The sequence below is a fragment of the Oryx dammah genome, unplaced genomic scaffold (genome assembly GCF_014754425.2).
Source record: "Oryx dammah isolate SB20612 unplaced genomic scaffold, SCBI_Odam_1.1 HiC_scaffold_11164, whole genome shotgun sequence".
Taxonomy (NCBI): Eukaryota; Metazoa; Chordata; class Mammalia; order Artiodactyla; family Bovidae; genus Oryx; species Oryx dammah.
The window spans coordinates 1,011,591-1,023,925 of record NW_024080557.1 but is presented as its reverse complement, the minus strand read 5'-3'; the positions used below and the strand labels follow the sequence as shown (position 1 = coordinate 1,023,925).

At 31.0% G+C, this 12,335-nt stretch overlaps 1 protein-coding gene across 3 annotated transcripts in view; it reads left to right on the top strand.

The window, feature by feature from the left end:
* The window catches only part of LOC120860724 (CUB and sushi domain-containing protein 3), a 1,429,922-nt gene that overhangs the window by 1,245,045 nt on the left and 172,542 nt on the right, over positions 1 to 12,335 (top strand). For 2 of the 3 annotated variants that reach the window (XM_040236473.1, XM_040236472.1), the window contains 3 exons: positions 2,558 to 2,671; positions 3,165 to 3,260; positions 4,808 to 5,011. In XM_040236473.1, the coding sequence (XP_040092407.1) occupies positions 2,558 to 2,671; positions 3,165 to 3,260; positions 4,808 to 5,011 (414 nt within the window). The remainder of the gene's footprint in view (positions 1 to 2,557; positions 2,672 to 3,164; positions 3,261 to 4,807; positions 5,012 to 12,335) is intronic. The other variant, XM_040236474.1, reaches the window with a different exon arrangement.

Below are 12,335 nucleotides of genomic sequence, written 5' to 3'. Positions count from 1 at the left end.
AACAGAAGGGAAGCCATTTAATTCTTGATACTTTTGACTGAGAAAGGGAGATTTGGTTCAAAATTGTAATGCATCAGTTTAGTAAGCCAATAGTTAACCTGAGACTATGTAGGAAATCAGATCACTATGCAACTGCTCTTGAGTCTTCATATACAAAACACTTAATTCAACATGTACCTTAAAATTTCACTTTCATATAATGATCAGTACCCTCTCAAAGTTTTTGCCTAATAAAAACTGTTTTTAATTTAAGATTTCTATTGACCGTATTACTGCAGAGTAAGGTTGCAGTTCAAGAGAAGTAGCTTACTGATTGCTTAATAAAGAAAGATTCAACACTCAACTCTCTCATCTCCTACCCAATCTCATCAGAGAATTACCATAACTACAGACTAATACCTCTCAAAAGAGTAGTTTTCTTTACTTAATATGATGTAAATATGTCATATTACTGACTATGTCATTAAAAGCCATAGTTTCAACATACTCAATTTATAGTTGATACAAAACTATAGTCTACTGTAAAGAAGTAATAATTGAGAATAAGAAGCTTACGAAGAGGAAAAAACAGGGAGTATTTTTTTTTCCTTTTCCTTAGAAAAAGATCTTAGATCACTGTGTATGTTAGTTAACACTGTATATGTTATTTGTAAATATAGTGGTTTGCTTGGAAATTTGGATTATTTGAGATATTTAGACAGGATCAGACCTGTTCAGGGTAGCATGGCCATCAACTATTTGAGATATTTAGGAAGACGGAGCTATTTTGGAGACAGAGATAAAGGATGTTGCATTTTTATATTTTCCCCTAATGACTCCCCATAAAGATACAGAGAAAGAATGTTATCTGCCAAGAGTCTTGTTGCACAATCTACTTGACTTAGCAAAGTTCTGATGATTAGACTACCTTGATTTTGATGGGGTAGGGATTTGGGGGGCACTTAGAAAGACAGTGGCAACATCTGCATTTTAACAGAAACTTTTCAAGATACATTTGAAATTAGATAATCCAAACATCAATCTAAACAAATGCAAAAACAGAAAACAAAACTTTCTTAATATTTTTAGGAGTATTTTTGAAATAGCTTTGGATTTGGTAGACCCAAATATGGATTTTTTAAAAAGATCTGAACTGAAATTTTTTCATAAGAGTTGTAAACCATTAAAATAATTGGCTACATGTATGTGATTTGATAGAAACATAAATTTGTTTCCATGACATCGAGAGAGTGTTTTAAGGAGGATAACTTATGAAATTCAGCCCTCTACGGTTCAGGAATTATCCTAAGGAACAACACTCAATCTGTGCTTATTTTATTTTACCCCACAAAGAACTGGACTGAGATCACCAGCTTATTTTAGCAAGCCCAAAATAAATACATGTAGCTTTGTTTACAGTATCAGTGTATATGGGTTCATATGCAAAACTCAGTATGTTTCAAATGAATAAACCCATATTCATATGACCACTGTAGGGTAACCATAACCTCGATTTAAGGGGTAAAATATGAAGAACTTTATAAATATTTGTTCAATGTAAGTTTAATTACAATATATGATTTTGAATTTATAAAAGCTGCCTTACTTTTACATTATTAAATGTTAAAAAAATCATACTCTTTTTAGACCCCTCAATTTTTCTATCCATGAAATGTTTTAAGTATGAATTTTATTACCTATTTCCCTTTTTTAAGACACAAAACACTAGTTGATTTCTTCTCTGTAACAGGTTCCTTCTTTTAATTTATAATTTGATTAGTTTCAGCATGTAAAGTTAATATATTATTAAAGGAAAAGTAACAAAATGAAGTAAAAAGGAGGCATATATAAAACTATTGGTAAGTGTGTCAGATCTGTACTTACCACAAAAAAGCAATAATTTTGTAAAATTATATATATTTATTAAAATATCTTAATTGCCAAGAAATGATAAAAAATATGTCCTTATTTTGGCAGAAGAATAACTAAATTTTTAGGGATCATTTTCAATTTCAAATGTGGATTAAACACTGTACCTTAGAAGTACAGTGCTATACTTTTCTTGCTATATTTTTCTAAACATTATTACTTATGATGGAATAGCATTTTAAAAGAAATCTAAACTGAATCCCCTGAACTAAAACTTTGTCTATGTCATCTAAAAGAGGAAAAAAAAATTAGAAAAAGAGAAGAGAGTCGCAAAGTGAAAACAATCAAACTACCAATGGAAAAATTAAAAAGTAGTTATTATACATTATTAATCACCAACCTTATGATTTCTGAGCTAAATTAAATGTTATACCTATTTAATTTACTTTAAAAGCAGCCTTCTTAAAATTTTATTGCATTTAGGTCATGTTCATTACTTTTATGACCTGAAGTACATGTGTTAGGCATATCAACCAATTGGCACACATCCTCTTTTAAAGATAGAAAAAAAAAAAAAAGATGACTATTATATTGTAATACTTTGTTCTCTCTCTCCTCCTCTTTCTATTTTTTTTTTGTTTGTTTGTTTTTTGTTTTCATTTTTGGATGATTGGTGATTTGTTTGCTTCTCCTGGTTCCTGTTGATCAGTGGTGTTTGGCCAGTTTGTATTTTTCCAGACATCACTCCACGATGTTGTTGAGGTGTATGATGGGCCAACTCAGCAATCTTCTCTGTTATCTTCCCTCTCAGGATCCCATTCAGGTATCCTTTACTAGAACTGCCATGCATCAGTTATTGATAAAAGACTGACTTTGATTGGTAATGTAGTGAAAGTTGAGATTTATATCATCCATATTAGAAAGTAAACTGAACATAAAGTCATTACTTTTTTAAAAAAGAATAGAAACGCAACAGTAATTCAGACTCTTGATAAAAATATACCCATTTTCTGGAATTGTAATCAAGTAAATATAGTATTTAGTCACTTTGTCCATGGTGTTTGATGTAATATTTAAAGATTCTTTACAGAATGAGGCAATATTATCAAAATGTAATAAAAGCCTTCCAGTAAAAAAAAGAAAAGGTTGCAATTGAAGCTGAACCCAAAATAATATATTGTCAGTGGTAGAATATATTAAAGTAATTTAATAGAGAATAGATTGATGTTTTCAAATGACAGTGTAAATTAGTATAATTTGTTAGGTTTACTGAATGAAATTATTTATGATATCTTAGTGTTTGTTTTGTTGAGTAGGAGAATCACTTCCACTGAGTTCAGGTAATCAGATCACAATTCGATTTACTTCAGTTGGACCAATAACAGCTAAGGGATTTCACTTTGTTTATCAAGGTAAGTGACCCTGTAGCATAGAAACACACTAAGGAATGTAATCAGTTTCCATGCTATGTTCAGAATTGTGGAATTATGAGAGCCTCATAACCATTTAGGACAGATAAAAGTTGTGTGCTTTTAAAAAAAAATTGTTTTGCCTTTTCCCCTTCCCCATTATTAAAGCATTATTACTTTTCCAAAGTCAAAAAAATTCTATTGCTTCCATCATCATTCTCAAGCAAACTGCATGCTCTTCCTTGTTTTTAACATACTGTTTTTAAAACATCTTTTTTTTTGACAATGCTTCACTCTACATATTCTATTTCCTTATAGTCTAGCACTCTAAGAATGCACAAACTTTTTGTGCTGATGTACTTAGACATGCCAAGGAAATCATTACTCCATTCTAAAATTGTAGTTTCTCATTCTCTTAGGAGAATTCAAACTTTCTTCATGATTATTAAATATTTTTGTGCAATTCAAAGTCAGTTTACATAGTTTTTTTTGTCACTTATAATAGACAAACTTCCACATTATATAAAACTAAATTAAGATCTATCATCTGAATATTTTGTTTGAATTATATATGATCAATATAGTTATTCTCAAATGTATCTTGAACTGTATTCCAAATAAATTTATAAACACTTGTGATTTGATATTCTTATTAAACCCTTTTATTCTAATTATAATATTGACTATAATATTATACTATTTCATTCTTAATAATAGTCCCTCTGTAACAATGCGTGGTATTATGATTTTTAAAAGGCACTCTAACAAATGAAATTATTTTCACTCAAGTGACATAACAGGAATCTATTTGGAATTCATCTTATCATTTTTTGGACTATTGTCAAACTCCTTAATCCCATCTGTATGTGTTTTAAAAAGAAAAAACATCCTGTTATCATTCTATCCTTAAAAAACACGATTGAAGAACATACCTAAAAGGAATTTCAAATTTGATATTGTATGATTATTAAAATAAAGTTTCTATTGTTGTTAATCTGTCTGACTTCTATTCTGCTTAGCCTGAATGTAGTTATTGTCTTCATCAATAACAAACATGTTTTGAACAACTAAGTTTATGAATATGTTGTGAAATTAATCAAGTGTTGTTTTTGCTTTTTTAAAATCTGTGTTTTTAGGGAGCAAATAGTGTTAAAAAATTGACATTGCTTTACATAACCTGACATCTGCTTTTTGTATGCTTGGCATTCCTATTTAAAAAGAAAATAAAATGTACCTGTTACCATTCCTTAAATTGAAATATCTTTGCTCATGCTACATTGTTATATTGATAAAAGTATGGTAAAACGAAAAACAGAAAGTAAATAAATAAAATAAAATAAAAAATCTCAATGACAATAGCAATATTTATTCATTTTGAATTTATTCATTTCATTATGTATGAAATTTTAAACTTTTATAAATATGTTCAAATTGTTAGCTAAAGCTTGAGTTAGTGAAGATTTCTTTGGAATCTGTTTGTATAGTCACATTTTGAAACCTGTATTTCTCTACCAAACATGAAATTAAAATCCACAATTATTTGTACACAGCTGTTCCTAGAACAAGTTCCACACAGTGCAGTTCTGTACCTGAACCAAGGTTTGGAAGAAGGATTGGCAATGAATTTGCAGTTGGTTCACTGGTTCTTTTTGAATGTAACCCAGGATATATTCTCCATGGATCCATTGCAATTAGGTGTGATACAGTGCCAAATTCTTTGGCCCAATGGAATGATTCCTTACCTACCTGTATTGGTAAGTTTATAAATTTGTATGCTTTGTGTTGTACATATTATATATCAAAATTAGTTATCTTACATCTGTCAATATTTAATACTTTATTTTTTATGATGTATCTAAGTATGGAAATTAAAGTGGCTATTTGATGCAATTGAGGTGTGATGCAATCAATGAAAATATACATATATATTTCCAATAATACAGAATTGGAATGCTATTAATATGGAATTATTAGATACCACCATCCTTTAAAATAAGCACTTTTCATTTTTAAAATTTATGCAAAGATGTCTATGCCAATATATAAGGAATTTACCTATCTTTTAAAGGTCACAGAGATTGATTTTTCTGCATATGTTTTATCAGCAAAGAAATTAGAAAATACACATTAATACATTTTTTGTTTCCTTTTCTCTATTAGTTACATGCATGCATGCTTAGTCACTTAAGTTGTACTGACTCTTTGAGATCCCACGGACTTTAGCCCACCAGGCTTCTCTGTCCAGGAAGCTCTCCAGGCAAGAACACTGGAGTGGGTTGCCATGCTCTCCTCCAGGGGATTTTCCCTGGGATTTTCTCAGGGATCAAACCTGCATCTCATTACACTGTAGGCAGATTCTTTTCCACTGAGCCACCAGAGAAGACCCATTTAAGTTATATGTATAAAATATAAAATAAGAAATTTTCCCAGTCTTTCACAGATATAAGTGGAAACACTTTAAATGGGTAGATGGCAATAGGATTAGTCAAATCTCATTATTTGAAACTATTTTTGTAATGTTATATCCAGGGCTTCTGAGGTGGCACTAGTGGTAAAGAACTGCCTGCCAATTCAGGAGATGTGGGTTTGAACCCTGGGTCAGGAAGATCATCTGGAGAAGGAAATGGCAACCCACTCCCCTATCCCCACCTTTAAAATCTCATGGACAGATATGCCTGGCAGACTATAGTCCATGGGGTTACAAAGAATCAGATATGATTGAGGACTGAGCACACAACACACATATACAGTTTATGTTGATAAACAAAATGCAAGCTTTATAAACTTAGCTCTGCTAAGTTATTTGAAGCAGTTAAAACATTTTCTAAACAACAAAAATATCAATAGTTTAGAATCCTATCATATTTCAGGATCATTACAATGACTTTTGGATCCTGTAGAATTTCATGGATGTGGAAAATGTAGACTGTAGTGAAGTTGCTTTCTTCTTTGTTCTAAGAGCATGTCTGGAAATTAAGTTTTTTAATTACATATTGTAAAACTAAAAGAAGAGTAGTAAAGCTTAATCTCAGGTTAAGAAATAGTTCTAATGAGTTCTTCCTCATTAAAGTTTTATTAGCATGAGTTTGGAAAATGAGAGGAAGGTTTTTTTTAAAATAAAAGATAAGTAAAATTTTGTTTTTATTTTAATAATCTCAATTCTCTACTTTGTGATAGAAAAGACATGAGTGTACATATAAACAATATAGCATGTACATTCATAAATATATAAAATCTATTTTTAATAACACATCCTGCCATACCTGAAAAGAAATTGTAAGTAGCTTTTATTTTTAACATTTAAAAACATATTTTACCATATTTTAACAGAGATTAATATAATGTTAGTTCATACTTAATTAGAATAATGTATTTTAAACAGATTTTAATTGAAATGATATGGAAGTTATTCATTTCTACTGAGGAAGAAGTAAAGATAAAGTTTGGTGATATGCATTTATATAACACATACTGTGTATAGGACAAAACTGCTTTAAATCTTTTACCATTCAAATAAGAACATCATTAATAATTGTGCTTGGAAAATGTGCAAATTAGGACCATCATAAATAAAAAAAATAAACCGGAATGGTACAAATTGGGCCTATCATAAACAAAAATGTGGGATCTAGGTCTCTATAGGAACTTGATATCACCACTCCCTCAAACAAATATTTCTTGCATATTTCACAGAATATTTTTCTTACAACAAAAAATCTGATTCTTCCTTCTACAGTAAATGGAATGGGAACTGTTCTTTTATTTTTCTTTTATTTGTTGAAAACCACATACAGAAAGTATTTTTAAACACTGGAAAGCTGAAAATGACTCCTCAACTTTCTTCTCTTTCAACTAAATAACCAGTTTCTAGTATGACTATATTTTACACTTCCCATTTGCCAGGTTTCATTCTGAGTAATTTATCAATAAACACATATTTAATCAACTTCTTACAGCAAACCTATGGAGAAGTTACTCTCAGAATTTACAGATGAATAAACTGAGTCTTAGAGAGGTAAAACAGTTTTCTTTAAAAACGACACAGCCTAATAAGTAGTAACATAGGAGCAGGATTTGAAAATATTTTCTGATTCCGTACTTCAATGTGCATGATAGAAGAGTGTTTTCCTTTTGTTTTGACTGATAAGCTAATTTCCTAATTCAAATTCTATCTCTTTTTTATAACATGGAATTTCTTAACCTATTAAAGTATATTTTTGATAATCAGCAAGCAAAGGAGGAGAAATCATTTGCACTTGATGTTTCTCCTCTTTTGCACCTAGCATAGAGCTATGGTTAATGGAACAAAAAGATCTTTATATACTTTTATACTCTCATAAAAGAAAATAGATAATGCTCCTCCTTATGACCACACTATATATTGAGTTCATAGCCTTAAAATGTGAATAAATTAATTATTCTAAAAGATTATGAGCTGAGAGAAATGTTCCTTTATGTCTAGGCCAAAATTAGTCATACAATATGCATAAATCAGAAATTACATTGCTCCAATTCAGTTTAATAATTGAAGAAAGACAAAAGATAATAAATCTCTTTAGCCTTAGAGTGGATTTTTAAATATTGCTTTCCAAATATCAGGAATCAATCATTATTTCTGCCTCACTTTTCTCAGTAATTATTTATATCATTTCTCTGTCACTTTTAGTTTCTTTATGTACATAGTGATAGAAAATATTAATACCATACAATGGAAGATAATGAATGAGTAGCTATCTTCCTTTCATTTCATATATATTATGAAAATTCCCTCAAGACAATTATAAAAATAGATTGATAAAGAGACTTATGGAAAGGCATAAACTAGTTCATTAATCTTTAAATATTATTGAAAACATTCATTTGTCCATTTAGAGTGTTCGAAGAACCAACATATGCACAACAGTATCCTAATTAATGGAAAAAATTTGTAAGAAATCATAAAAAACTGAATAAAGTCTTCATAACTGGGAGCTGTAGTAGATTCTCAGTATAAGGGTCAATTGAGTCTCGGGTAGTAATAGGCTTTGACTTTAACACTAAATTGTGGTGAATTACTTACTACATGAGCCTGAAAATTTTTGCATAATCTCTGATTCTCAATTCCCATATCAACAAAACAGGGAAGTTATAGATTTACTGTGGCTATTACATATTTTAAAGCCTTGGCTAAGTTCTTGGACTCACATAAGTACTCAAAAATTAAGTTGTTTTTGTGCTTTCCAAATTCTCCACCATAAAATCAGAACATACAACTTCAATTCTAAAAGTATTGGATCTCAAATAAAGAATTTCTATGTAGTATTATAAAGGATTTGATATTATTGATTTTAATCTGTTGATATGTAGTTTTAATAACACTTTAAAGTTATTATATGTAAAGATTATCTTCTGCTGAAGATTTTTGCATCTTGGCAAGGTCTAAAAGCATGGGCTTCTATTAATTTTTCTAATTCTGATAATTTAGTTCCTTAAAGGCAAGATTTTTTTCTCAGTTAAAAATTTTCAGAAAGGCTTGAGGGAAATATAATGACAATTTTCTTGAGGATAATAGTAATTAGTAGAATATTCTATTTAGGGGTTGTGAAATTTCTTTCCATCAATTTATAAATTTAAGGACAGTTGACTTAAAAGGAGCAGACTTATAACAATAGGCATATATTCATGATTTGCTTTGGTTTCAGTGTTTGTCTAAAGGTCTAAAATAAAAATAGACTTGAAATTAAAATAATGATTACCATTATTCTAATTGGTTGAAAAATATATGTTTAATCAACATTTGAACATTACATTATCCAAAATATTATATTTTATTTTGTCCATAAAGGTATGATGATATTATTAGAAAGAGGAAAGAGATAAAAAGGAGAAATGTGCTGACATTAAAGAAGGAAGAAAAAAAAAAACAAACATGTAACAATAGTTTAGGAAGAGGAAAGGGAAATAAGAAAAAAATAAAATATTCTGTGTGATGGAAAACAGAGAAAAAGAACTGTACACTGTAAACATTTTTGTTTAAAGCAGAAGAAAACCCCTATTCTACATGATTATCGCAAAGCTTTTCCATATGTCAAATGTGTCAGTTGATTAATCCTGGTGTTTTTGCCGTAAGAAATAAGAATCCATGTAAAGAACAAGATGATCAGGCCATTTGACTATAAATTCATTTCAGCAAGTGCAGAAGCTTCTATCAAGCATTAAAGCCTTTGAAAGACTTTGAGACCTTGTCATGGCTGACATGCAACATCAGGAGTAAATGTTAACAGACTGTCATCCCTAGCTAGATGAATTCAGCCTCACTTTTTACTTTTAACGCGAAAAGATGAGGGACTCAGGATCCTTTACACACTCTCTGTCAAAAGTCCATTTCTCTCTAGATACCTGGGCTTTTTGACAAACATGTGAGTGCATCTATGGTGGGTCTTTAAACATAAAACACACTACCTTTTATGTTGCACTGGTTTGAAAGTGCATACTTAGAGATAGAACATTTTATCAGATGGCTTCTGTTTCCTGACAAGATCACACAAAAAGGGCATATTACTTTATGTCACTTAAAAAGTAATGTATACTTTGTAGAGCATGTATAAATCCAGAAAACTGAATATATAACAGAAGGGCATATGGGATTTTTCTGAGACAAGGACTAGATTCTAAATGACAGTTGGATGATAGCTCACTTTAGGTTTTACCATTTGATCCTGCTGCTAGTCTTTACATAAATGGAAATATACTTTGCATTTCTAGTTTTAGCTATAAATATTTTGTTTTAAATGTTATGACAAAAAATGATTATGTCTTTAAGTATTCAAAAATTCAGAAAAAGAGAAGGCTTGATGTCTTAATTCAAATATGAGTCAAATGCAGAGTTATCTTAGGTTGATATTAAAGAATTATCTGTAATTTGTGTTCATCAACCCACTCTAGTATTCTTGCCTGGAAAATCCCATGGATTGAGGAGCCTAGTTGGCTACTGTCCATGGGGTTGCAAAGAGTCGGACATGACTGAGCGACTTCACTTCAGTTTCTGTTATTGGGATAAAATTCTAACTGCTTCAAAGTCTTTGGACTTTCTATTTTTTCTCCTTGGAAAATCATCCCCAAGATACCTTTTGGGCTTACTGCATTGTTTCATTCCAGTTTTCACCTGAATATCTTCCTTGACCATCCTATCTAAAGTAATTTTCTTCTACTCATCCTTCATTTGTTCTTTATATCTTTATTCTGTTTTTTGATTGTTTGTTTTTAAGCAGCAACCATTCACCAGATTATATATAGTTAGGATGCTTCTCTGGAGAAGGCAATAGCAACCCACTCCAGTACTCTTGCCTGGAAAATCCCATGGATGGAAGAGCCTGGTAGGCTGCAGTCCATGGGGTCACTAAGAGTCGGGCACAACTGAGCGACTTCACTTTCACACTTCACTTTCATGCACTGGAGAAGGAAATGGCAACCCACTCCAGTATTCTTGCCTGGAGAATCCCAGGGACAGAGGAGCCTGGTGGGCTGCCGTCTATGGGGTCGCACAGAGTCGGACACGACTAAAGTGACTTAGCAGCAGCAGCAGGATGCTTCTCTAATCTTTCTTGCCCTCCTCTTCCTGTCAGTATATTCTATTTTTTGCTCAACAAAAAGAGGACGTGGCATACAAGAGGTTTTCAATAAACATTTGTTCAGTGAATGGATTTTAGCAGATAAGTTTTATAATTTCATAAATTTTTATAGAGATAGAACAACTGACCAACTTCCCAAGTCCAGGACCCATGCTTTTTCAACTTCAGCCTTGCACTGCATGGTGATATTCTTGCTCAGTTCACTTGCTTAGACCTTTACAAGCCATCTTGAAACTACAAGACACTTGAGAATCCATAGAAAGAGGCATAGGTAAAACATACACAGTAGATTTTCATAGTGTATAGGTAATTTTATTCTGAGAAAGAACAAATTATCTATATTTTACAGTTTAAATATAATCATTGTTAATCTATTACAGAGTATTATACATAATGATTCTATTTCCCTTCCCTTCACTGGTTCAATGAATACTCAGGTGATAGCTTAGGCCAAGTGAGCATCCAACAATTGAAAGCCAATAAAAGCAGTGACCTACATTTCTAGTGATTTCCATCTCAAATATAATTGTTTGACTTTCACAGTTCTTATTACTGCTATCAACACTTTTATTTTTTTCTGTCATAGTAGAACAAAATAAAATGTTCATTAATTTTTTAGAAAAAGTTGACATATTGAAATTAAACGGTTGTCTTGAAAGCAGCCGCATTAGACATGATATTGAAATTGTACTTATAGTTAAAATGGTCAGATACTGAATTAGGTAATTCTCAAATTTAACTAACCTGTATAAGAAAATAATATTTAATATTCTTGTGCAAATCTGTCTCATCAACTAGTTCTTAGGTAAATTATAAAGCACAATAATGTTTTTATAAGAATGTTGAACTTTGAACAGAGGTAAACTTGATAATCTTGCTCAAGACTGAACTTTATCTTCCAAATTTGACCTTATTTCACTCCAGATTTCTTAAATTTTTTAGTATCTGAAAACCCAAAACTCTCCTCTCTCTGAGATTCTGTGATTTGAATAAGCCCCTGTAGCCACTAATAGCTCTGACAACATATGGCCTTAGGCATAAGTATTTCTGTTAGTGGGAGGTATCTTTTGAAAAGCTCCTGAACATGCCACTTACCTCCCTTTGGCAGAAGTGTTTAATTAGCTGCTTATCCCATCACTCTTATCGAGCTTTGTTTTTTTCAAGTCCTTTAGAGACCCAGAAAGAACTATTTTTATTTGTATTGGATCCATGGCAACGCTTGTCCGCACTGTCTTTTCTCAGTGGAGATGAAGAAATACATATAGTATCTGAATCTTCATTCATTGATTCACTCATCTGTTCAATCATGAAAAATTTATTAAATATAATAATGAATAGCACTGACTAGTATTTGTATGAAGTGTTATTAAGCATTATCTCACTTAATATTGACACCAACACCAGGAGGTAGATAAGAATATTCTCTCTTTTACAGATAGATAGTGAAACCCCTATGGTTTTGAGACAA